The sequence below is a fragment of the Melanerpes formicivorus genome, unplaced genomic scaffold (genome assembly GCF_026170545.1).
Source record: "Melanerpes formicivorus ecotype bairdi unplaced genomic scaffold, bMelFor1.0.p_v2 SCAF_33, whole genome shotgun sequence".
NCBI classification, from domain to species: Eukaryota; Metazoa; Chordata; class Aves; order Piciformes; family Picidae; genus Melanerpes; species Melanerpes formicivorus.
Window position 1 is genome coordinate 3277787 of NW_027142385.1, and position 27610 is coordinate 3305396.

Consider the following 27610-nt stretch of genomic DNA (forward strand, 5'->3'; position numbering starts at 1 on the left):
TAAGAAGGATTCTATTCTCTCAGGTCCTCATAGGAAGAATCCTTCCCAGTCTCAGTATTCTTGGAGAAAACCATCCCAGGAAGAGCTTGGCCACAAAGGGCACCAATAAACCCATCAAGACAAAGATGCAGACACATGGTATCTCTTTGACAGACCTTTATTAGCAGACTGTTCCCTACATGAAGAATCTGAGTTAGATTTGCATTATAACAATTTGTGGTTACAGCTACAAAGATGGTTGTCATTTTGCATTGATTTTTGCATTCTGATATTCATATTCCCATTAGGCCACACTGGTAGGAAGGAGCCACTGCAAAGTTTGTGACAGGTCTCAAGAAGTGGGGGTGGGGGGAAAAAAATCAGATCAGTAATATCCAAATTTGTTAGATTTCCACATGGCTAACTACTGACAGCACTGGGTAGTCAAGGCAGAGCCTTGCCTGGAAGGCTCTCCATGAACTACCAAAATCTATCAGCAAAAAGCAGCTGCTGGGTGCTAGCAAATCCTTTTCTGATTTCTCTCATTTCCAGAGTGCCCATCTGCAAGTGAAGAGCAGTGGGTCAGCAGCAGGGGCTGCCGATTCAGTCTCAAAGCACAACTGCAGCAGCTTATGTCCAAGTGTAAGTTTCCTTCCATCTCACTGGAAACTTGTTTTCTTTAGACCCTGAGATTTCTCCCCTCCCCCTTTACCTAAAGATTCCCCAAGATCCCTCTCAATTAGCCATTGTGACATGCAACATACACAAACCTTCTACTTCCCATCTTCAGCCATCCACCTGAAAGCCTTTCAGCCACACACAGAGGCAATTCCAAACTCAGGTGAGCCTCACAGCGCACCCTTCTCCCCTTCTCACAAGGGTCTGCTTCCTCACCAGCTCCCTGCTCTCCTATGGCTTCTTGCTACAGAATTTCTCTGGGCTGAGGTCCTCCAGCAACAACCCCAGACGTGCAGAAGGCAGCTCAAGCCCCAAAAGGAAGGTACTCCTGCGACTTGAGCGTCCCTCCCCACGACTCAGACGTGTGATGTAAAGAGAACAAATAAGAGAACTTTTTAGAACAGGAGAACTATAAGCACAGCAACAATATTTAAACAAGTCTATAAAAATAGTCTGACATAACTCTGTTCAAATAAATACAAAATAAATATGCTTTAAGCAGTAAAACAGTGGAATGCAACGCTGGTCCGTTTTGCTCAGAATGACAAGTCGGATGAGGATCTCCCAGGCCTCTGAAGCCAGATCCCATCAACTCAAGCAGCCCATAATGCAGTCAGAGAAATTTTAAAGCCATTTCTTTCCCTTAGCTTTATGAACAGCACCCTTTGAAAGAAAAGCAAGCACATCTTCAGGACCAAAAGCTCACCTCTCCCAGTGACTCTCTGCCTAGCACCCCTCCCCACAGCAGACATACCTCCTGGCTCGGGGACTCCCTCCCGCTAATGCAAACTTCAACATCAATCTACAAAGAGCTCTAAAGAGATAGATAGCAGCGTAGGCACGGGGCTTGGAAAAGGTCCACCACCTATCCTCAGCACCAGGCAGAATGGAATTCAGAGGTCCATGCAACACTCACAGGGGCTCTCATGTCATGGTGGGAGCACAACTGCAGAGGAGCTGTGAAATAGTTGTCTTCTGTTCACTAAAGCCACACATCAAGGTGCCAGTTCACTCAAGGCTCTCCTCCCTTTCCAAGCCCCTGCTGAGTATAGGACAAGCCAATCCGGCATGCAAAGGATACAGGCATGCAGGCTCTGGTCTGCTGCTTCTGTTAGTAAGTGCATCTGGTTAGTGGATTTATGAGACACACTTAAACCTATAAAAATAAATAATCCTAATTCTTCATTAGGCTGGCTTAAGTAACCTTCAACCTGTCTGGGTAAACCACTGCCCACCAGCCCTCAAAACCAGTATAGTTCAAAAGTTACATTTCATGTCAAGTCTTGGAAGCAGAACATGAATGTCTCCTACCCAAAGGAATATATGTAAACATAACAACAAGCCTGGTGTGGCAGCAGCTCCTACACAAGGTTTGTACAAATTTCAACAACTGAATGGAAAAAGAAGCTCTTTGAATGGAAAAAGAAGCTCTTTCAGCAAGTCAGAAGGTGCTCATCTGCAGGCAAACAGCTCTGCACACACAACATGCTGAAAGCAGACCTGTTATCCAGACCTTTGCTACTCTGCCATACTGCTGGGAACTGACCTTGGCAGCTCATGCCTTGAGACTCTCCCAAAAGGCCCAACCCAGAGGCCCATGTGATGGTTTAATGTGGAGCTCCGAGTAGCAAGATGGCAAAGGACACCAGATCCTCCCCTCCCCCTTACTGACTCACAAACAATCTGAAGATTTCACAGCTTTGCTTAGTCAGCTTAGTGTCAACACATTCACAGAATGAGAGATGGCTGTACGTCTTGGGATTGCACCCCAAGATTTCAGAGTTCCAGGTCCGCAGCACCTCCTGGTCACCGTGACTCCACGCCCAGAGTCATCTTCAAGTTCTCATAAACCACATAGCTGATGCTGACAGCTGGGATCACCTTCATAAAGTTCGGTGCCAGACCCCGGTAAAGGCCAAATGCTCCTTCTGTCTTCAGGATATGTTTGAACAGTCCCCTCATGGTCACTTCAGGAGCACCTTCCACTGAAGCTGCAAGAGGGAAGAGCCACAATAAATAATGCAGCCTACGGAGTGAAAACACTAAGGTGACGTCTGTCTCACAAAGCAGTTCTGATTCATGTGCTCCCTGTGGATGATGGCAAAGACATGAGCATGACAAAGACATGAGGGACAGCATCTGACTTCTCAGCAAGCCACGGCTGTGCTGTACATCATAGCCATGCTGCACATCACAGCCATTTTCCCAAACTGCTGTGCAGACACCCTTAGCCCAAAACTCCTGAGCAAAACAGAATCTCTGTCCTGGAGGTGCTTGGCTCCAGATACTGAGGGCAGCACAAAGCCCTTTGTCCTCTTGCAGCACAGGCCAATGGAGGCAGCTGTTGCAATGTGTACTCTAGAGGACCTTTACCCTGCTCAGAGACCATGACAGGAGCTCCTGCAGTTCACAGAAGTTCTCACCTTGGGCCTGCATGCGTGTCCTCACAAGAGCCAGTGGGTAACTAGCAAGCTGTCCACAGGTACTGGAGATGGTGCCACAAGCCAGCAGAACGAAGACCCCAGGGTCAGCACTGTTGACAGCATAGCGCTGCAGCCAGGTATTTTTCAGTGTCTGTAAGGAGCAAGGCAGAAGTCAGCAGTGCAGAGGCAATCAAAAGGGTATCACTTTACATAGAAGATCTAGCATGGAGGCCAGAAAGCTCTGTGCAAATTCAGCTAGAAGCAGCAGGCTGCTCAGATCTTTCTGAGCTACTGCTACTGTAACTCCTGGGGAAAAATCCCTTCTGTAATTTCTTGCTGCAGTTTTCTCATTAACAAAGAGAAACAAGGGACTATGCTCAATATCAACTACGAAAGAAGAGTCCTTGTATTGGATTCTCTTTAGGCCATTTTGGGTGCCCCATAAAGCTCAGAAATGAAGCTTTGATAAATCACTCAATCACTGTCAGGCCTGTCAGTTACTACAGGATTTTAAGCTATACCAGCAGCACAGCCCTACAGGAGGTTACAGGCTTCATACCTCATAGACTGCCAGGTCAATACCAGCATATGGAATGATTCCCAGCATGTTGGGGATGTAGCCTTTGTAGAAGGCAGCCATTCCTTCCTTTGAAAGGATGTTTTTGGCACAATCCAGCATGCCTGAATATTGTCCTGTCTTCCTTAGAGCCATCCGTGTTTTCAGAACCTGGAAGACAAACATAAACACCATGAAGACCTATAGGAGAGCCAACAGAAGAAAACCATACAAACAATGTCATTCCCAGGAGCATGATGGGCAGGACTACAGCAAGGGAGTGTCATGCAAGTGGTACTTGATAGCACCTCCAAGAACTCATTCGTTAAGCTACCACAGCACTTGTGTTCCACCCCCAGATTCCCACCTCAGCCCCTTGCCATGACCCTCCTGGGCTGGACCATCAGCCACCTGCCTCACCTCCATTGGGTAGATGCTGCTCTGTGCAATGGCCCCTGCCAGAGACCCAGCCAAGAGCCGCTCGTGGATCCTCAGCATCTCCTGGTCAGTGCCGATGAACCGCTTGATCTGCGGGAGCCAGAGCAGACAAACATTTTGAGGCTCAGTGACTTCTCTCAGCCAGCCTTTTCCCTTCTGGGAACCCTTCTGCAGCGAGACTTGTCTGTGTCTCTTGACTCACCTGCTCATAGGCCATGAACTTGATGGCAGATTCCGGCGCAATCTTCAGGACGTTGATGCCGTTGCCTCGCCACAGCGAGCGCGTGCCGCCCTCGCGGATCATCTGAGTGAAGCCACCGATGATGCACATGTTGTTGCTGCGGGAGGCATGGACCTGGGGGAGAGCAAGCCAGCTTGGAGCAGCTCCAGGCACACTTACGACAGCGCTACGTTCTTCCATAATCCAGGGACAAAAGGGCACTTTTGTTTTTATTTACCCAGAGGCCTGCCAAGGCTTTAATCCCTTCCAGATAACTTTCACAACAGCAAAGCTTCTTTGCTCTTTTGCAAAGTCTAATGTGAACTAATGAATCTAATCAATACCTCCCTTTGAAAGCAGAGGAAAGGCTACATAGGCAACCCCCCCCAACACCTTACCTAGTGATCACCTACCCAGGGCAAGCTGCTCAGCTGGGTCAAGAGCAGGTACAGTGACAGACCAGGTCACAATCAAGTTCTTCTAACTCCTTTCTAACACTGGCAATACTTATACGGAGCACCAGCTCCACTAGCTGAGCACCACAACCACCTCATAACTTGTGGCCTCAGTGTCTCTCACAAGAACACAAGAACTGAACCTGTTTCACCAAACCCCAAGTTTTCCTGTGCTCTAGAGCAGAAAGCTCCCTAGCCATTAAGAGTTTTCACATGTTACCTCCCACAAGATTCTCTGGATTTTTTCCAGTCAATGAAGAATAACTTCTCAAGATGACTTTGACCATTTAAGTAACCCCAAAAACTTTCCAAGATAGCAGTAGAGGAACAATAAGCTGAATCCTGGCCAGAGTGCTGTACTGTGTGGATGAACAGCACCCTCTCCTAGGCATCCAAGCATACCAAAGGAATCTGCCTGTGTTTGTGAACTTGAGCTGCTCCATCATACCTGCATGAGCACTTTCAAGCGGTCCAAGGGAGCTGTGCAGGTTCTGGACACGGCACCTGCACCTCCACCTGCAACCAGATGTCTCCACCACATCCCTGTCTGCCTCTCTTCCACTGTGAACTCATCTGGGACAGTCAAATTCTCTCCTACATCAAAGATCTGCAAAAGTAGAAGGTGTTGAGAGATGTTTCATCAGCTACTGATGTTCTGAAATTTGATTGCTCTGTATCAGTGCTAAGGGCTGAAGTACTGGATATGCTTATTCCAAATCAACAGCTTATTTACAGCCATTAACTCCTGTGCCTGGCCACAGGAACTGCCACTGCTGTAACACATCACAGGGGAAACTTCACATTCAGAGACCTCTGTCCAAGAAGTTGGCAAGTGCTGAACATTTGTCTGCTTTAAAATACTGTGGCTGATAAAAAAAAAAACCAAAGTGACCAACTGCTGGCAGTGGCAGGGTGAAAGAGCTGGCTCTCTCTGGAACCTTCCAAGCTGGCAGCCAGTCTAATCTTGTTTCATGCTATTTTCACACACTGAAATATCTCCAGGAAGGATGGCTGCCTGTCAAATCAGTTTCTAGTCTTAACAGGTCCTGAACCAGCAGGGGCTAGCCACTGGTACAAGCTCTCAGAGGCATGAGCCAAATGAACTTTCGTCTTCATGCAGAAGTGATAGGTGGCGAGATAACAGGAGAGGAAGTGATTTGGCTTCTAGGGCTACAAGACAGCCATTGAACCATGAAGAGAAACACAGGGACTGCTGATAGCAGCTCCTGGGGCTCAGGAGTCTGAGAAGATGAGGAAAGACCAAGACCTGCTGCAGAGGAACCATTCCTTACCGTTGAGTGCTTCCAGTAGAGGATGATTTCAGGAATGTTTTCCACTGGGTGCAGCAGGTGATAGTCTCGCCACTCGTTCCAGTCGATTGTCATTGTCCCATTTTTATCCATGCTAAAAAGATTTGTCAGTAGATGAGCACAGACTCTCACTGGGTGACAAACTCCTCCTCCCCTTCCCTTTGACTATGCAGGTCTACACCAAAAAAAAAAAGCTTTGCAAAGCAACTACCAAAAGACCTCTAAAGAGACACAAGACAAAGCTGGGAAGTCTTCTATTCACCACACACTGCAGAGAGGTAGAAGTGGGCTCCCTTTTTCCTCCCCCCTCTCCCCTTTAACTGCAGTAGTTACATCCTCCTCCTACCAATCTTAGGGACATAACTGACACTGAAGGGAAAAATCATACTTACTAGGTGACAGGACCCCAGAAGTGTCCCGTCCTTATTCTGACACAGAGGCAAACAGACAGAGGGAAGGTAGCAGAGGAAAGAAAGAGGAAAAAACAGCACAAATAAGTGGTTGTTAATGTGTTAGTGCCACATGCATAAAGCACTCAGCATTTCCAAAGAGCAACTGCACAGTCCCTCTCCAAAGCAGCAAGCTCAGGGCAGCAGGACAGTCACAACAGGGATGCAAATCAGCTCAGGTGCAAGCACTACCCCACACCAATAACCCTCCACAATGCAAAACAAGGAGTAACAGGCAAAAAGGGAGGAGCTGAAGTCGCTGGAAAGTGTGCACAGGGTAGGAAGGGGCAGTGGGTTCCCTGTCCCTACATTCCCTTCTAAACCCCTCAAGAGTGAAACAAGAGAACCAGCTGAATCCTCACCTCTTCAGTATCTTCTCAGCCTGCTGTTCAGAGATCTTGACTCCCAGGTCCCGAAGAGACTGCACAATCTCCTGGGCATCAATGCGGCCTGCCAAGGTAAGCCAGAGAGCTCAAGCACGTGAACTACAAAGGCTAATGCATGCAGCAGTCTACTCATGAGCATGAGAAATGTCTTTACCATCATTCTTCTTATCCAAACTCTTGAAGACCAGTCTCAGCTTTTTTTCATGATCTTGGAGATAGTGAACAAATTCCTCAAAATCCAGCTGTCCATCCAAGTCCTTGTCTCCAGCCTTCACAATTTTCTGTTCAGAAGACAACCAAAGCCTGTCAGTTCCTTTGTTCATTCACATAGACCTGCCCCTTCTATCATATTTGAACATCACCTCCCACACAACTTGGCTTTTCTCTAAAAAGTAGCCAACAGACTTCTGACAATTCCTCCTTTGAACAAAGCAGTAGTGTAGAAGTCACCTGACTCCAGGCAACTGTCTCCCAAACTTAGTTACACCAGCTGAAATGCTCCATGCTTTTATCAGGGATATACTGAGAGTATCATGTGTCTAATCTCAGCCCTGTATCTTGATTGACACCTCACAAAGCCCCTGTGGAGGTTCTTAAACTAAGTACGAGGCAACAGATTTGCCTAAGAAGTGAATCACAAAACTTCAGGTAATTAAAAAGCCTGAACAAGAGAAGGAATTTTGTGCCTACTATGATTCTCAGAGAAGTAAGCTCCCTCTGGCAATAACTAACTCCAACCAGAAAAAGCTTGTCCAGCTTTAATGGACACAGATAAAGATAAAAACCCCTATGAACTGGTTTAGACACCCTAGAGCTAGGTGCTTTAATTATACAAGTTTCCATGAGATGCATATAGAACAAGAAAAGGTTCTTAGTGGGACAAAGCCAAAAATCAAGATCAGACTCTGTGCCATCTAGGAGAAGGTAAACGACTCATTAACTCACTCCAGCATGGGGCAAGAGCAGATGGACTGTTCTAAGGGCATGTGGCTACTTGTTGCCAGAAGAGGTGATCTCCAGACTGCAGGAACGTGGCTCAGGGAGTCCCTACTCCCCTTCTTGTTCAGTCACTTGCCTTTGACAGCCTGTAAGTCTTTGTCAACACGACTTAGTGAGCAACACTAAATGAGGTGTGATTCAGTCTGCTGCATCACCTACATTTTTGTTCTAATTCTTGTAACACTTCCATGAACAGCAGGCAGAGTGTTAAGGAAGCTCTGAGCTGGGAGCAAGCACTAGGCTGGCCCTCTGCTCTTCAATATCTAGGCTTCAAAGGTAATAGGCAAATCTCAGCTTATTGTGATACTTTGTCCTGTCACCTTCATAAGCCTTAAGGCTTTGTTTCAATGCCACTTTCAATGACTTCACTGCTAAATACTTCACTATTAAAATCCACTCTCTCTCACCTCACCAAGTCCTGTCACTAACCCTAATGCCATGAGGATTATTCCTAATCATCTCATGAACCTTAAGTAAGAAAGTGTTGTCCCAGCTGCCCTGACCTTTGAAGTATGCCCAGTATTCTCAACCTGCCATTTATCAAGTGACTGTTGTAAAGTTCAGCTATGACCCCACATTCAACTTGCAGGCTAAAGATAGACCAACACTTCTCACATGTCACTGGATTGGCCTCGAACAGCTGAATCAGGGCTTCCCTCTGACTGGCAACCCCCAGCCAGTGGACAGGCAGGAATAATTCAGAAACACTGTAAGTGAGATGTGACTCTGCAACTCCTCCTGTCCTCTCAGCACACCCCTAACAACTGCAGAGATGTGCAGTCAGTGATCAGAGACGGCAGGTAATCACAGCCACCTGGCTCTGCTGGCCTTCCTCCACAACCACAACGCAGAAACACCGCAAGCATGTCAACCAGTACCCTGCAACATGTGTGAAGGGGGCCAGAAAGCCAAGCTCCCAGCATCATCTTCAGAGAGATGAACAAGAATCTGCCAGCAGCTCTTCCCTTTTACCAGCAAATATAAGAAACTCCATAGACAGAACCGTTCACAAACTGCTGTGCTGGCTGCAGACGTTTCTGTGGTCACCTGCAGCTGTCTCTGCAGCATGCTTTGGGACCACACACATCTCTAAGCTCACTGCATCCCCCACTTGTGGTCAGTAATCAGCTGTCTGGGCTCTTGACAGCCTGGTCATGAAAACCATGCTGGTAGCAGCAAGGGCTGTGGTTGATACAGAGCTAGACAGAGTGCTCCACAGATGTAGTGCATCTCCCTTCTGCAGCAAAGGGAAACACTCCTGCACAGCCTGCCTTGCTCAGCCCACCAGCTGCTGCCAAGCCGCCCTGCACGGGGGAGAGCCCCACGCTGGCTGGAGGAGCTGTCAGCAGATTACTCACCTCCCAAGAGCAGCAGGGTAGGAGGAAGAGCGCAAGCAGAAGGAAAGGGAAGAGGATGTGAAACCTATTTGAGAAGCCCAGTTAAAGGAGAGGAATCTATAGTTTGGAAACCTCCTTTTTCTGTTCAGGTTGGCTGGTTCAAACAGTCTTAGAGGCACTGAGATCTCATCAGATTCAAGCCAAAAGAAGCAAGACGAAAAAATATCCACTCCACGCTGCTCTGGCAATCCCTGCCAAGGGCAAGAGAAGCATGCCCGTGCTGTACCCAGCTATACAGCAGAGCCATCATGAACTTCTGCCCTCCAACCAGCCACTCCGGGTGCTGGAGACCAGCCCGCCACAGCTAACGTCCTCCCTCGGGGCCATACCTGCTTCCACTGGCGGTAGGTGGAGAACTCCTGGGAAGGAATGAAGAGGCTGAGTCGGAAGATGGATTTGAGTTCAGCCGGCAGCCCCTTCGACTCAAAGTACTGAAACTCCGTCTGCGACTCCCCGAAAGCTGGCACATACAGACAGAGGCAGAGCATCTCTGAGCTCAGGCTGACCGGCAAGGGAAGCAGGACTGAGCGATTCCCCGGAGCTAATTTCAGTGCGTAGTGGAAAGGAAATGCCAGCAAGCCTCATGACACATGCCTATGAGCAAAGCCGGCTCCGGTGGGATTGGCTCTACAAGCCCTGCCCTTCTACTTAAAAGGGAAGCGGTGGATGCAAAGTCCCACCCAGCGAGCGGATCAGGAGGAAGCATGTGAGCTACTCCCATTGCTCAACCCCAGACTCCCATTATGCCCAGAGCACTTACATCACGCTCACCACAAGTTAACTCTTACTAGGCGTGTCTTTTAACCCAAGAGGCTTTGGCTAAGGTCCGAGACAGCTCACTTGCTGTTCCTAGATCCGATCAGCCCTTTCTGATCCTGTCCTCACCCATCTGGGGATTTACACATGCAGCACAGTGGGGACCAGTCTTCATCATAACCTTTCCCACCAGACAACACAGGAGGATTGTCATTGTCTTCCTCCAGAACACAGTAAGGGCAGGATGCCAGCCACTTGCTGTTTTCATACATGTTTGGGATATCCAGCTTAAGCACAAGCCTGGAAAATTCACTTGTATAAGTTTACTTTGCCATGCCAGAGTTGATGGGCTTTGGTTGCAAGTTCTGCCAAACACACTTGTGCCAGCCAGGACCAGGCAATCCCTGCTCACCAACATTTCTCTCCTCTGCAGCACTCTACAAGTACTAATGCAGGCAGCAGTTAAATCCTGTGGAGAAGCTTTGCTATTGTGCCAAACACCCAGAAAACCACCAAAAATCAAGGGCAGGCTTCAAAACAGACCCAGCTGCTTCCCAGCCTCCCAGCTAAGCAACCACAGCAGTTACATCAGCTTAATAGTTTTCCCTCCTCTTCCAACTACAATTAAACATTGCAGTCAGATATCTGCTAGAATGAGAAGTGGCCTGGGCAGAACAACATTTTCCAGTTTCTACCATTTAGCATTTAACCACTTTGTAAGCAAGTTCCTGAGCTTTCATCAGGAGCTAGCCAGGCTGAAGAGCAAGTGTGGCACACACATCATTTAATCTGGACATAATTACAGGCTTCTGAGCCTGGGGTAACACCTAGGCACTACAGTGAGAGTAAGAAATGCAGCAGGTAACAATGCTGCTGCTCTGTGGAGACCCTGTAGAGTCAACATTAGTTTTAAAATGAAGTTATAGTCTTGATATTTGCCAAAGAGAAACTATCACACGGGGATGATGCAAAAACCCACAGCCAATAACCAAAACACTATAATCCTGCCTGCACTTGAAGTTAGACAGAGTGTTTGCTACACTGGCTTAAGCCAGCCCAGCTACCAGCCTTCCCCAGCACTGCAGACACAGCAATATTTTCCTGTTTGCTCTCTTTATTCAGATTGCTTGGCCAGTGCAAAGTCCAGCAAGCACTCCCCTCCTCGGATGCACAGGGGGCCTTTATGTCTTTACTGTGGCATTTAAAGGAGAGCCAAGGTCTGTAATAAGCTGTGTGTGGAGCTGCATGTCAATCACACAAACTGGGAATATTTAATCTGGGGCTTTATTTCAAGGATTTCTGCTTTTGAAGGCTGAGTGGATCACGACTCGCAGCCCGTCGGTACCCTTGAGAGCCGTGACCTGCGACAGCTTCCTGCGTCCTCCCCCTGGCACCTCACCTACCATGGCACTACTGCCTCGTTACCTAACCAGGCTTAACCTACCCCCTGCTGACGTCTCTCTGCACGAAAACAGGATCTTCTCAGCAACTCCAGATCCTCTTAAAGATCAGCTGCACTACATGCACGCCAGCAGCACACTCCTACCTTCCCACCAAGTCCAGACTCGCTGTAAGCAGCATCCGAATGCTACACAGGCCACAGGCCAAAAGCAAACACTTTCAATAGCCTGACCAAGATGGGCAGCTCTCCTCCCAGCTCCACATAGTAAGTGAACAAATGTAATTCAGGTTTTCCCCACCAAGCCTTAAGATCCTCCATAGTCCTTCCCACGAGTTGCCAAGCATCGCTGTTAAAGCTGCTTGGCAGCTCAGTTGCTATGCCAACATGATGCAGATCTTCCTAATAAACTCTGGAGCTGGCAGCTAGAGACAAAAGGCAAAATCTGCACATTTTAGGGAAAAAAGCCCTACTACCTACGTCAGAGAAAAGGAGAAAGGTAATGAGGCTAAGAAAGCTGATTTTAAGCAGGGTATTAATTACAGGACAGCAAGCTAAGATGGAAAGGCAGATTATGAATGAAGTTTATACCAGCAATTCTGGTTATAATGACAAAAGGAACTTAAATAAGCATTTAGAAGGTTTTAGATTTCACCTAAATCTTGGCAAACTTAGAAGAACTGAACCCCTTCCAGAGCTGCCTGCAACCTTGGCTGCTGGAACACAGTTAGTATGGGATCACTGCCCAAGTCTCGGCACAGAGCTGGCTCCGCTCCGCCAGCCCCTTTGGACAGCATCACACCCACCCCAGGGCTTCAGACATGAGCTGTGGACAGTACATCCCTCATTAGCACAGGCTATTCCTGATCCAAGCAAGGACAGGGCACAGAGCTCCATATAAAGTCAGTGCTGTAATAAAGTCAGTGTCAGTCCTCCCTGGTACTTCCTCCATCTACCAATTTTGCCAGTGAAGCCAGAGTTGGACCTGTATGTCTATGGTTGATGTGAGCCAGCCTAATACCCTCTCCTCTGCTAAAGGGAGCACCAGATCGATCTAGGGAGTCCAGTGGCTCCCACAGAAGGCTCACTTTGCTTGCCCCATCAAGGAAGCTGCATACTATTTATGGGATTTAGGTCTTATTCAAGTGCTGCACAAGGTACCAGTTTGAACACTTTGACATTCCAACACGAGCCTTTTTCCAAGGCATTTGTATCCTTCCAGGCATCTGCTTCATCTCCACTTTACTACATCAATTCCAGAAGGTACCTCCCAAAGAAAGGGAGGATGCAGCCATACAAGGAGCAGGAAAGTATGCTGTTTAATTCTGAATTTAGTTGGTAAAAAAAAAGAAGTCTCTAAAAATACCGAGTGCCAGTGAGCGTCACAGCTACATAACTAACATCCTCCTTCCCAGGCAAGAGAGCTTTCTAGACAAGTACACCATGGGCCAGAGAGACCCACTACAGCCCCCAGTTTTCACTGGCTTCTGCTGACTTGGTACTTTTTTCTTTCTAGAAACTAGCTTATAATTAATTGTACAGCACAGAGAGTCCTCACAACACACAAAATAACAAGTGGAAAGCGTATGAAGAAGGGGAGTTAATTATTTAAGAGACCCCAGCAGAATGGAGAGCCAAGGCCGTACAAGGGGAAGGCTGGAGAAAGGCAAACAACAGGAAAGGCGACCTGCCCGCTGACGACACACAGGTCCAAGCAGGCAGACAACACTGCACGGTATTGGACATAAAGGTAATCAGGAAAGGTCACCCGTTCCAATGACAACCCAGATCCAAAGTCAAAAGTCCAGATGGTGACATCAGGGGCAGATCCTACCTCTCTCCTGTGAAAACACCCAGGGGCCAACACATCATATTTTTAACCTGTCTTTTCTCCCACATTTGCAGAAACAGCCTCAGGTTGAAATCATTACCTCCAGGCAAGGAGCTGAGCGGAAGCACACCAATGACAAGGTCAAGACTGAAGGACCAGGGCTAGGAAACACCTCTGGTCAAGCTTATGGATACTTGTCAACTCCTTACTAGCAGTGGGCAAGATATTTTGTATTATTTTTAATCAAATGGGTAAATTACAGGTGCTTTTAGCAAACCAAGTGACACACCAGGCAGGAGACTTCTCCCAAGGTCACAGACCATCAGTGAACAAAAGCTGTGTGCCCCCCACATTTTCCTTGAGCACCAAATAATGCTGTTTGCTCACAGTGGTTTATAAACTATCCCTAAGGCTGTACCAGGCTTTTTGCAACACTTCTCCTCAGAACACAGATATCTGATCAAGCACAAACAAGTCACGGCAGCTTAACAAGTTACTGTCCATCAGCTGAGCCACGACGGCTGGCTGCAGCATTAGCCAGCCTCAAATGCAAGGTAAAACATATCTGCATAAGCCTCAGCAGAAGAGCTTTATATTGCCTTTTACTTTACAATCAGGGCAAGCTAAAATTACACAGTCACAACCCCCTAGCAGATGGGCAGCTACTTCCTAAGCTGCAATAACTCCATTTTACCACATCTTTATCCTCTAGGTATTTCTCCATTAGCCAATTTTAGGGCTCCTATGAAGCACAGCTTCTCAGGGTCACACAGGAAAGAGGAGATTGGTATCAGCTTTCAAGGCTTCATTTGCAGGTGTGAACAGATGGACTCTCCCTGACTGAGGGGCCATTGTTCCCTGAATGATACCAGAGATTTTCAGCCCTATTCCACCAAGATTTTCATCACAATCTCCTTGAGTTGCCAGCCTGTCCTCCTTCACCCTCTGTCCTCCTCTTCTCAAAATGTGCAGGCTCCTCTCTTTGAAGAGCATGCAGAATACTAACTGCTAACCACAGGGAGGAAGGCAAAAGTCCTTGCACATTTTTCAGTCTGATCCAAGCAGGGAGTGGCTTCTGCTCCCTGGAACACGAAACGCTGCCCTGCCTATTTCCATTCAGATCAGCAGCAGCACGGATATTAATCCCCTCTACAAATTAAACCTGTTCATCCCCCATTTTAGAGAGAAAGCTTACAGCAACAACCATGCCTGATTCCCTCTCAAATAAGCTGGATCCTGCAAGTCATGCACCCCTACCCCTGCTGCAGCCCTTCAGCATTATCCCAAACTCCCACCACTCAAGGGGTTATGCCTGATTCCTTCTCCCCTAATCCCAGGTCACACCCTTGGTTTTAAACCATACACAGTTGGGGCTGACTGCACCAGCCTCAGGAGAGACGGGCAGGATTCCCTCCCCAACAAAACTAAATTAGAACTGCAGTCAGCCAGCACTGTGTTAGGAGCCCGGGCACTAAACTACAGCAGCTTTTGTTCGCCTCCCCCCAGACAAAGCCTGACCGTTTCTGCTCCGCCAATGGTGCGCACCCACCGGCTCCCCGCTCCCCCACCCTCCGGGGAAGTTCCCATCCTCGCACAGATTTCAGACTCTCCCTCACGCCACCCGCTCCCCAGGGACCGGCTTTATTCTCTTCTGGGCTGTGCCGTTCAAATAATACAGCCAGTTACTCATTTGCTCAAAACATGCTGGTATTCCCAGAGCCTTGCCAAATTACCAGGAGACTGACTCCAGAACACTTCAGGATCTATTTGATCCTTTGCTGGTCTCTAGTGCAGGGGTGGGACTCACCACTAACCTGCACGATCATTCCCTGCCCTCTCGGTTACACTTCTTGAAGTTGCCCAGGAACCTTCGAGACCCTGTGTTCCCCCTTGCCCCTGAACAGCATTTTCCCCCCTTCAAACATCAAGTCTGGAAGGTTAGACAGATCACCTCCTCTCCTCACAGTCATCCCCCATGTTCACCCACATTTCCCCTCTAGCAAGCACTCACATTGGACTCTGCTCTTTTCCTGTGCCTCTCCCCTCTCCCCAAATAACGCACACACTCTCCCCCCAGCTACTTGCACACTCCTCCTGCAACACCCCTACTCCCAACAGACCACACACTCCGCTGTCATGTGCGCCAGCCCCTCCTCAGGCCCCTGGATATCCCGTTACCTTTGGAAAATGCTCTGCGGGTCCAACCACCAGTAGGATAGTTGGTCTCCTTTCAGTAGGATCAGTCCCTCTGTCCTGTGGCTTCCCCACCATCTTTGGCCCTTTCTCCCCGGGGCCTGGAAGTGGGGTGGTGTTTCTGGCCTCATCCTCTTTTTCATCTGCAGGACCTTGACATATGGCCCTGGGAAGGAAGCTAGACAGAAAATGCCAAAGGGTCTGCAGCATTGCTGCTCCAGCGAGCATCCCAGGCAAGGAAACCCTGCGTGCTCAGGAGCTGCCCGCTGCCAAGGATGATGTGACTGCACTACCAAGCACCCCCAAGACGGGAATCGGCACGGCAGCCAGCGGGAGGTTCAACCCAGCGACTCCACGGGCTCAGATTCTTTACAGACCGCTCCTGCAGACGCTTCCTGCCTTTTGAAATTGCTGCTACTGCAGTCGTGCCTGGCCTGACAAGCAGCTCATTGTACCAGAGCCTCAGAAATCTGATGGCAACAGACAAAGCACAAAACCCCTGGCACGGAGAAGCCGAGACGCTGAGCTTTGGAGACTGCTTGGACAGGGAAACCAAGACTCTGCGCTTAAGAGGAACGCTAAAGATGAACCTCTCCAAGAGACGCTTCTCAGAGCTGCCAATTAAGCCGCGCGTCCCGGCTCATCCTAACGGCACATCCGCCGAGCGGCGCGGCTCAACACCCAGGCTGCGTCCCCACTGCAGCAGCGCCCAGCCAATCCCCGCTCCCAACACTGCGGTGCTCGGAGCGCGGCAGCGCGCAGCCGGGCGGGAGCGCGCCGAGCAGCAGGCACCCCGCAGAGGAGCGCGCCCGCCACCTCCACTGGGCAGGTACGGGCACGGCGGGCAGCTGGGCAGCGGCCGGAGCGCAGGAGCCATGGCCCTGCGGCAGTTTGGCGGCACAGGGTCCTCCAAAGCATCTACGTACCCTGCTCCTGGGGGCCTCGGCGGCTTCGGGTGCAGCTCTTTGTTGGAGCAGCAGATGGTTCTGCGGAGAGAAGCCGGCTTTTCCCAGCCATGGCTGAATTAACCTCTAACTGCAGCCTCTCTGCCTGCTCTATTATAGTCTCATCCGTCATTACAATAGCCCTTTGGTGCTGCATTGTGTTCCTGCCATTTGGCTTGCAGCGCAGCGACACGCTTGCACAGCATTTATGGCCATTCATCTATGCAACATCGAATACCCTGTGGTTAAACTACTGCTGATTAGTCAAACAGGCTGAAGGAGCCTTTAACAACCAAGTCAGGATAAACCAGAGCAGCACTAAAGTATATATCAATATATACAAACAGAACACAGGACATCCCCTGAGTTTCCACACAAAATGCCACGCTTTCCTCGTAGCTCTGGCTGCAAGGCTGCGGCTATCAGCCTCCCCTGCACCGCCAGCAAGTCAGGCCACCTTGGTGGTACCCATCTGGTAGGTACAACAGCAGGGGCTCATTTTCCATTTCAAAGTACCAACAACTTCCTTTGCAGCCCTAGATTCTCGCCTGCCTTTTGCATCCACAGACAGAGGGCACTGCACGCTTCACTTTCCAGCGAGCAAAGGACCTCTGCTGTCAGTTTTATCTCTGGAGAGTGACAGACCGTAGGAAACTTGTTTTACAGATACTGGCTGTGAAAATACAATCCAAAACCTGGAATGCCTGCAAGCTTTAGGTAGGCAATCTCCAAATGCATTTGAGAGGAAGACTATGCAATGTCACACTTTTGGGGAGCTTGTTCACGTTAAAATTCCTTTTAACCAACCTGAGTAATGGAAAAAGTGAGAAACAAGGACATAAAAGACATCACATTAAATTCTTCTGCAACTACTCTTCAGTTACTTACAAAGAAAAAAATGCTGTTTAATCCTAACGCCTACATACAGTACGTAGCAAAAATGTTTACCTTTAAACTTGACACGCCAAGAAAATAACAAACCAGTAAAAACCTACAGCATTCAGGGGCAGTTAACACTGGGGTGGGGGCAACCTCACAAGAGGACACAGTCTCAAGCTGTGCCAGGGGAGGTTTAGGCTGGATGCTAGGAAGAAATTCTTCATAGAGAGAGTGATTGCCCATTGGAATGTGCTGCCCGGGGAGGTGGTGGAGTCATCATCACTGGAGGTGTTTAGGAGGAGACTTGATGGGGTGCTAGGTGCCATGGGTTAGTTGATTAGATGGTGTTGGATGATGGGTTGGACACGATGATCTCAAAGGTCTCTTCCAATCTGTTTTATTCTGTTCTAATCTCTCTGAGCAATGGCACAGCCCTGTTGTAGTTGGGATGCAGTCAAAGCCCAGGCACAGGCAGAAGAGTGGAATTTTTGTCATGCCTCGATTACCTTGAGCTGCTGCCAATCATCACAACTACAAGCACAGAAGTTAAACTACTTTCTAAAGCAGTGTGATTCTGATCCTTTAAGATGACATTTAAAAGTTTCTAATGCTCTCAAGCCAGAGAGGAACAAAGCTGATTTTCTGAACTGGGCATGGTTCTTCAAAATCAGCTTTTCTTAGCCTAAGGCTGCCGTTTCACAAGAAGCAGTGAGCTGATCTGAAGCTTAATGCCACTAAAAGAGGTCATCTCACACATCTACATCAGCTTACCTTGCTACTGTGCTCCTCTGACAACCTCATGAACCCAGCCAAAAATTACAGGGCTCCCTGATGGGTTAGCCAGCTGAGGCTGCTCATGGGTGAGGTCCAAGAAAGCATGACTGCCTGTAGAAAGGGCTTGAGAGCTACCTGCTGCAGCTGGGCTGCTGCTCACCAGGACATGGCCATTAAATCAGCTGATCTTACCTGACACTAATGCTCACAGTTCTCTGCAAAGCATTAGCTTTAGCGATGTGTGCAGGGCAGGGACCCCATCTTGCTTTGTTCATGCAGGGATTCCACCCTCAAATAATAATAATTTGTGCAAGCAATAACACGCCTGGGGTGCAACTGAAGCAGAAACTCAGCAATGCTTCCATGGCCTTTGCCCTCAGTAAAAAAAAAAACTTCAGGGAAATTCTGCCACCACACTCATCTGCACAGCTCCTTGAGAGCTAATCATATTTAACGACAGAAAAAAAAAAGGCATTTCTTCTACCAAGTGAGGAATTTTATTAGGTCAGAATAATAAACCTAATAATGGCAAGATGATTATAGCTGGAGGCAAGACAACTGCTCAATAGAGAGTTTGTAGGGAGGTACTAGCCTTCCAACACTGCCAGGAAGCCAGTCATTCACACATATGAACAGATAGAACAAAGACCTTGAGACCAGCCTGAACGGTGACACAAAGGAAGAAAATTCATTTTCTCTAGGAATCAGAAGCACCTAGGCTACAGTGCAGCAGCTTTTTCAACCTAGGCTCCTCTAGGAGACAGTCAGCCCTCCAATTCCAGCAGTTTCTATGAACCAAATCCAGGATTTTGAAAGCAGAAAAGCTCCAGGGCTAATCCGAGAGCTGGCTTTGAGCCAGCACACCAGTCACAGGGGACAGAAGGCGCCTGTGGCAGCTGGCCTCAGAGTCCTACACCACTGAAATGGATAGTCATTAGATAGCCAGAGGAGAAGCAGACAATAAAGTCATGTAATCTATCCAAATGGAGACAAAAGAGACAGGAAAGAGCAGGAGAGTTACGTGTTTTGCTTAATTAAAACAATATTTTCCTCAGTACTGCAGGCTGTCAGGGGGAGGTTCTGTTTTGAGGCACAAACCCAAGGTATCCTCTGAAGATATGCATCACGCAGGTCGTCTCTTAGTACTTGCTGAGTCTGCAGCTCCAATTTTCAAACAGACACCTGCCCTTCCCAGCCTGGTAGTACCAGGCAGAAATTCAGACTCAGATCATTTGCTTTAAGATGCCTTCTAGAAGACTTCTGAGTAAATGTGCAGTGTTTTCCAGCAAGAATGTGAGTCTCATCCCCAGACAGCTAGCTAACACGTAAAAAATGCAGGAGGGAGGGCGAAAAGAAAGGCAGGCAGAGAGAAGGGAGCTGTGCTCAGAGCAATGACCCATCTCCTCCTCCAGCACCGAAGAGCTGCCACTGCGGTCATCCTCTCCAGTTCCTTATGTGAGTCCACCTCCTTAGGTGACCCCATACAAATCAGCAGTGACTCATCTCCTTTGGGAGCTCTCCTGGAAGCACCCCAAGGAGTGCTGCCTACATGTGTGCAACCTAGAGATAGCAGCCAGCCCGCCCCAGCCAGGAAGGGCCACCACAACTCGTTCTGTCATTTCTTACCTTTTCAGATGTAACTTCAGAAACTAAAAAGCACACATCAAGTGTTTCCTACTTTAGAAAGCCAAAGCTAGCCCTGCACGATGCTTCCTGCACCATGCCATAAGATCTAAACATCTTGGCCACTGCTGCTTAAATAATTAAGCTAAGTGACATTCAGCTGTGTTAATATTCTAAGGTGACACAGCTTAGTTCAGTGAACACTACACAGAAACCCAGGTCACCTCGTTACAGGAACCCTGGCAGAAGTGATTAGCTATTTTGGGTGATATATTAAGGCAGCTGGGGGCCAGTGCCAAATACAGATACAGCAAGAGCTGACAAGGAGGGTGAAAGATGCAAGCAATTCAGTGGAACTCACTGTTCAGGGCGGTTGCATCATACCAGACAAAGAACTAGGGCCTGACCAAGAAAGAAGACATCCTCAGTTCTCAGAAATTAGAAAGTTAATGTCTCATGGCACTAGAACGTTAACCAGGAAAACAGCCAGTGAGAAACAACAGCCCTCCAGCAGTCCAGGCCCAGGCCTGCTCTCACACCACCCCTCTTCCCCCTGGGCTAAACAATGCAGGTTCACATACCAGACAGCTTTGCCTTTCCAAGCAACTCATGATCTAAAAATGTCAACAATTTCTCTTATAGCAGAATTCTCCACTGCAAGGCACTGCCAGAAGCTCCCCAGCAGCTCGCTATATGCGACTCAAAGAAACTAAGACAGCTCTGCTGCCTTTCCCCACTGACACCAGGTATCTGAGCTGTACTTCTCCACCCGAGACAGAGCCTGGGGCATCATTAACAGGCACTCATGTCCCACATTCAGAGGGACAAATATAGCAATGGGTCATGAACAAGAACAAAGACTCATTTACCATTTGCTACAAGTAGGTCTGAAAGAAAAGACATCCCTCCCCCTTCCACTCCTCCCAGCACCATATCATGTTATAATGTATGCAACAGAGAGCACAGAACTGCAGCATTACTATTTTGCAGGGCTCTCAAACAGGAGACCAACTCCTTATCATGGCTTTGATGTCATTTTATTTGCACTTGTCAGATATTTAAAGGTTCTGCTCAACACTCAGATTCATCACCAGGTTTGTTTCTTTGAAAAGAAAAATTAAAGGAAACAATAAGCATACTGAACTCCTGGGTTTTCTTACCTGTCCTTATCTCAGTAATCTGACTAATGATCCAGTGTGGATGAGGATAAGGAGACATTTTCCACTACTTACTAAGGCATCTAGCCCTGGTCACTCAATAATGCCCCATAAAACACATGTCCAAAAAACCAAAACCCTGCTGTAGATTCTACACAGGTACAATACAGTTCTGGAGCCCCTATTACAAGAGGGATATGGAGGTGCTGGAAGGTGTCCAGAGAAGGGCCAGGAGGAGGAGCAGAGGGCTGGAGCACCTCTCCTATGAGGACAGACTGAAGGAGTTGGGGCTGTTCAGTCTGCAGAAGAGAAGGCTCCGAGGTGACCTAATTGTGGCCTTCCAGTATCTGAAGGGGGCCTACAGGAAGGCTGGGGAAGGACTTCTCAGGATCTCAGGTAGTGATAGGACTAGGGGGAATGGAATGAAGCTGGAGGTGGGGAGATTCAGGCTGGAGGGGAGGAGGAAGTTCTTCCCCATGAGAGTGGTGAAGCCCTGGAATGGGTTGTCCAGGGAGGTGGTTGAGGCCCCATTCCTGGAGGTGTTTAAGCCCAGGCTGGATGAGGCTCTGGCCAGGCTGATCTAGTGTGGGGTGTCCCTGCCCATGGCAGGGAGGTTGGAACTAGACGATCCTTGTGGTCCCTTCCAACCCTGACTGATACTATGATACAATAGGTTGCTTTGGATCAATTGTGTTGTTTCAGTTCACTGAGGCTCTGCAGGCCATCACTTCACTAGAGAGTTCAGAGATGTCCCATCCTGCAGAGAATGTTTACACTGCAAGGCCATACCAGTGCCACAGAGGATGGCTTTCTACAGAATAGGCTCTCACACAACATCAACATTTGAAATTGATATGCTCAAGTCGAAGTTGCATCTTCCCCTCCCAATGGTCAGCCAGCATCCTTCATTCATTATCATTCTGCAAACAGTACAAAGTACTTTGCTTCTGCTTGTCCTTGAAGTTTGTGACATCTGCTAAATACCTGAGAAACACCAGGATTTGCTGCCAGGTGGAACCAAAATGATCCTGGAAGAACATCCATCCCAAGATTGCTTCTCTCAGGAGTCATACACCTGGTCTTGTATATACATGAACACAAAGTAACACTTGCCTAATCCACACTTGTTTGTTTATATGCAAGGTAAACTTATGCAAGAGCAAGTTTCTTTTGTATGCATTTGCATCTAAAATCTCACTCCCAACTCACCCCTTTGAGCACCCAGTGGACATGCACTCCCAGCTGAACACATTAATCACACCAGAGATGAACAGAGACAAAGTTTGAGTAAAGACTTTCACCAGCACAGTGTGATTATTCCCTGGCCCCAGCATCTCTCTCCTTCACCTCCAGTCCCAGACAGAGTGACAGGCACAGGCAGCTAGAGTGCCAGCAGCCTTCCCTGGCATTCGCTGTCACCTCATGCCCTCCCACTCAGCTCAGCTCTCCCTCGAGGAGGCTTTTGGCCAAGGCTATTAATAACCTACACTGCATTGAGAAGTTCCCTTGTGCCAAAGCAAATCCCTCTATTTCTCCTCAAAGTCTTTGCAGCAGCTGTCAAGAACTTATTTGATTGATTACAAAGAGTTCATTTGCATCCTTAGCATGCCTGACTCAGAGGAGGCAGCAGAACACCCAATTCACAGCAACTCATCCACTTACCACAGATTTCAAGGCTTTATCTACAATTAAATCATTGACCTGCAGTTCTGCTCTTGCACAAGGTTTCCCAAGTGCCTGAGAACAGGCCCTTTACCAAACCACACATTTCATAATTTACAAAGAACAACAAGAGGCCTCCACTCCCTACAGACCCAGCAAACACAACCCTTTTGCTTGGTATTGAATGCACATTGCACAGAAGTGCATGAAGTTATGTAAGATGTTATTGAAAACGGTTTCACCTTGCTTTCACCTGTTTCAGGACATCCACATTTGTCCTTTGGCATTAGTCAGGGGATGGGTAGTTGAGAAGCTGTTGGAAAATACCCTTCAGCAGAAGGAAGGGTATCAGGTGGAATTTGAGCCTATAACACTGCTTCATTTGTTCAATACGACCTTGTCTTGCTCAACCCTTCGTGATGAATTACCAAGGCCTGGCTAAAAGTTCCACAAATGCCTCCAGCAGGATTCAAGACCCAAATTATGAAGATGTTGCTTCTAAATGTATGCAGGTTGGGAGAGATTCCAGTCTACATTACAGACCAGTATTAGAGTTTTGGTCTTTTTACCATAAATAGAGTTCTGTAACACAGTAAAAACTGAGGTCCTCCTTTTCCAGATGACTGTGAATGGAAAACAGATGAAAGCATGACACAGAAAAGATTCCCTGCTTCCTCTGTCCTTGCAGTGGCTGAGAATGGCAGTACATTATGCACAGTATAATAGAGAGTATTCAAAAGCCTTAGAGTAAAATAGTTACAGAAATAGTTTGAAAGGAAGAATTAAATCACGTCACAACAGAAGATAAAGTATCGATCACAAGCAAGATTAACCTTTTTATGATTGCAGCTGCTACAATAGAATGTTTCTCAATCCACCCATGGAGCCACTTGCCAAAGAACTAACTGACCAACCATCCCACAACAGCAGGGATACAGAGTTCTGACAGCGAGAAGGGTCCAGAGAGACACTTAAAAAGCAAAACCACTCGGAGAGGCCTGAAGCAAACAGCGCGCTGAAGAGTCTGGCTGAAACAGTGCAGGTATGCTCCTTCAGTACGTGTGAAATGTGAACAACAGGACGTGTCTGGGAGTTTGGACAGGCAGAACTTGGAGATCAAAGAGGAGATAGCAGGCTGAGAAAGCAGATTGAAAGCAGATGTGAAGATGTCAGTAGAATGGGAGCTGATGCAGCTGCACATAGGGAAGCTGATACCGAAGGAGCAATAGGCAGTCACACAGGTGAACTTGGGAGAAGGAAAGTATCACAAAGCCAAGGAGGACATCATTACAGCAGAGACAGACACTTGTAACTGAAAACAGGGTTACATTTGCTGTTTCTTAAAGCTGAGGGAATTAGTCCAGCAGAAGATGCTCAGCACCAACCACAGAAGAGCCAGATGCAGACAAAGTTCACAGCTTCAGGCTGTCTCTAGGCAGCTGGAATTAATGTCACCAGTTCAAACTGTCTGGAACTTCAACAGCAGAGATGAGGTTTTAGAACAGCACTCCAGCCCTGCAGTCAGTCAGGATCAGTGGCAGAACAGGTATACTAGCAAACAGACACTGCCATTGCACATCCTTTCAACAATACACATCTCCAGGTACAACAGAGAAAACACAGTCCCAGTTCAACTGCCCTCTTTTCCATCAAGTACATATTTCCAGTTCCATAAGTCTATACAAATAGTTTCATGAAATAGTTTCTGAATTAAGTCAGGAAGAAGCAGTAACAGGAGGTTGGCTGTTCCAGAGGTAGATGTCATTGAGCAGTAAAAGACAATCCCAGACAATCCCTCTGCATAGCAGAACAAGAAAGCCTTCAAAAAATGCCTCACATGGTTATCTATCTACTGCTCAAGCCAAGTGAAGTATGTGAATTGCTTCACGCTAACCAGCACAAACAAGGGCTTCTTTGGAAGGCTCACAGGTCTAGCACACTGTATTTGTCAAATGGTTTAAAGATAACAGCATGGGTTAAGAAAATGCATCGTTTACATAAGCAAATTCCACCTCAAAGGACATCCAAGTACAAACCCTTCTCTCCAGCACCCCAGAAGGCCACCTCTAAAACAGAAGGCAGCAGTTTCCCAAGAACGCCACAAAAGGTTTTTATCTCAGCAAGAACTCCCAAGCACTGAAGGAGCCAAAATGTTGCTCATTTTGTTTTCAAGTTGCAGCCCAAAACTATTATTGTTGTTACCACAGGGACTTTTAGCCTACTGACGCAAAGCGATTAGCAACTCGCCGCTAAGATTGGCGATAACCTCACATTAAGCAGCCTAATATTTTCTCCATCTGTCTCCCAAATGCTAGATGGTAACTCCCATACCAAGTGTTGCATGGAAGGAACAATAAAACGCACCGTAGCCACCAAGTAATTTACTAATCAGAGGCAATCCATGTGATTTATGCCTAAATTGGCCTCCAAGCACCACGTCCAACAGATCAAAAAGGTTTCCAACGTGAAGCTTCAGCGCTTTTCTTGAGCGTGACTTCACATTAGTTACCCCGAGCGTCAAGGTGCCATTATTAGCTACAGATGGGGCAGAAAAAAGAAAGGCTTATTAATAGAACTGCCTGGGAAACAGGAAGCGTGTTTGATTTCCCTCAAACTGACACAACGCGGAAGTTCCGCGGCCAGCTCTCCGAGGCTGGTTCCCACGTGCTTAACTGGAACCCAAGAATTCTGAGCTCTGCCTCCCCGTCCCTAACGGATGCTCCTTATGCTGCTGAAGGGATGCTTTGCAACACCAACAATGCCAACCCCCTCCATCTCACCAGCCACTTCCTACGCGGCGGAAGAGTCGGCAGAGGAAGAGGGCCGAGGAACAATACTGACAGACAAGGGCTTCAGCAGAAAGACAGGATTGCTAAGCAGCTGGCTCCACACAGTGCTTCCCTCCAACAGAGCAGTTCCAGTCCCTGCAGAATGGTTCCTCTCTGTCGCTCCTGCGGTGTGGCAAGCAAAGAAACTATCTTCTGTGAAGTAGAAATGCACTTTGGTTTACCATGCATCCTCTTAGCCTAGAGAATGTCAGGCTGGCTTGAATAACATGCCTGTGAATGAAAGGGAATGCAAACCAAGAGAAGCATGCAGGTGTAAGCACAGAAAATCCTGGTGGAGAAGACTTTTGCCAGAGGTAAAGGATTTGGCACCCACAGGTGGCAGCCAGTCAGCATTTCACAGGGCAGGCACTGGTGGTTTATGAGGTATAATCAGGTTTCATGACCAAAAGGCTCACGGCAGAGAATCACCATGGCGCTAACATTATTTTTGGAAGCGCAGCTGAAGCACTCACAAGATCCCCACGCTGCCAAAGAATGCTCATGCTTCACAGCAGCAAGGAAGATGCCAGCCAAAACAAGCAAACCAAAAACATCAGAAACTAAGATGTTGAAGATTCAAAGTTAGAAGGGAACTAGCAAGTCTGGAAAGGATAGATAAGTGCAATTAAAGCACTCAAACTGGGGCACCACTCCCAGAACAGGGAGAGAATAAAAACTGTCACTTGAATTAGATGTCTCTGTAGTGACTCAGAAGTTATCATTAAACTCTTCTTCCTTCCTGTAGGAGTGAGGCACTCCAAGATGGTGCATCCCTGACTGCACCCATGTGTTTTATCTACTATCCTGCCAAGAGACTCAGCTTTTTTATGGTCTCAAATATAAAATACAAGAGACTTGGTAAGGACAAACTGTGCACTGAGGACAAGCCTGTTACTCTGACTCACACAGATGTAAATTGCACTAATTGCAGTTAAATAGAGCAACATCATGTTGAACCTTGAAGCCTGGAATCATCAGTGCACAGTATAACACAACGAGCTGTGTGGCTACAAAGGGCACAGCTCCCAATACTGAAGTAGAAAGTCAGCTCACTGCACATTTTATACACAAACTGCACAAACAGAGCAGCCTTCCTGTATTTTATGTGTATTACAAACACTTTTAAATAGCCAAATTTGGCATATAAAAGCCATTTTGGGTGAGAAACTTGAGTAGCAACGTGCTGCCAAATGTGAGGAAAACACAGTGATGCAATGAAAACGGCATGAGAACCTGACTGCACCTATCCCTTCCAAAAACCTTTCACAAACTGAAGTACGTGGGCAAACTTCCTACTCCTTGAATCTGAAAAAAAAGATCGTTTTCCTTATGGTTCTTCCAGTCCAAGCAGTAAGTTTTCAGTCTCAAATATCCACGCTTAATACCGTACATGCCCACAGGAGGTAAGCATGCCGATTGCTCCGGGTTTAGCGTTCGAGTCAGCAGGCTTGCTTTTAGACGAGCACCTAGAGAAGCTCAAACGCTCTCCGCGGTGCAGAGCTGAGCGGCGGCGTCTCCCATCGCACAAACGCCTCTTCCTACCCAGGGCCCTCCCGGCCGCACGTTAGGAAGGAGCCCAGATGCAAGTGTTGGCATGCAGCAACCAGGTGCCTGCTGCTGCCACTGACCTGGCGCGTCTTCTGCCCCGGCCGAAGCAGTTAAAGGATCTTCCGAGCCCCCCTCCCACGCCCGAGAATGGTGGAACCGGTAAGCATGAAGCCAGGCTCCGCAGACAGACTAGGGCTGCGGGGCGGACACAGACAGGGCGCAAGATGCGGAGTGCAGCCAGACGCCCGCTCACCCCCAAGGAAAGCAACGTTCAGAACCCGGCACGGCTTAGCCCCACCAAGCCAAACTCCACCGGGCAGAAACCAACCGCCCGCCTCTCACCAGAAGGTCCAGCTCGGTACGGTGCAGACCGAGGCGGCCCAGGCCCACGGCCAGGTCGTGGATGCAGAGCGCGCCGTCGCGGTTCACGTCGAGCTTCTGGAAGAGGGCGCGGAGGCGCCGGTCCTGCTCGGAGGCCTCGCACAGAGACCGCCCGCAGGAGCCCGCGCTCCCGATCCCGCCGCCGCCCTCCGTTCCCGTGCCGGGTGCCGCTCCGGCGGCTCGCGGGGAGTCGCAGGGACAGAGCACGCCGCTCACCACCGGGGAGGCCAGCGAGCGCCGCGCTCCCGGCATCGTCCCGCCGCTCGCTCCTCACACGCGCCGACGCCGGCAAATGGCGACGCTTCCGCCGCGAGGAACCGACACGGGGCGCTTCCGCCTTCGCGC

General features: G+C 48.3%; 1 protein-coding gene across 7 annotated transcripts; it reads right to left on the reverse strand.

Annotated features, from left to right (window-relative positions):
* Positions 1-141: 141 nt before the first annotated feature.
* Positions 142-27593, reverse strand: SLC25A25 (solute carrier family 25 member 25). Of its 7 annotated transcripts, XM_068155656.1 has the most exons (12): positions 27482-27586; positions 27227-27322; positions 7049-7175; positions 6871-6958; positions 6452-6487; positions 6042-6153; positions 5198-5356; positions 4277-4429; positions 4057-4164; positions 3640-3807; positions 3081-3231; positions 142-2648 (listed from the first exon to the last, which is right to left on the reverse strand). In XM_068155656.1, the coding sequence occupies exons 1-12, from the start codon at positions 27515-27517 to the stop codon at positions 2464-2466; spliced, it is 1419 nt and encodes a 472-aa protein (XP_068011757.1). In that variant the 5' UTR covers positions 27518-27586; the 3' UTR covers positions 142-2463. The 7 variants fall into 7 exon arrangements, with proteins under 7 accessions (XP_068011757.1, XP_068011751.1, XP_068011753.1 ...); XM_068155650.1 differs by having other exon boundaries at positions 27227-27593; XM_068155652.1 differs by lacking the exons at positions 27227-27322; positions 27482-27586 and adding an exon at positions 15455-16125.
* Between the last annotated feature and the right edge of the window lie 17 nt (positions 27594-27610).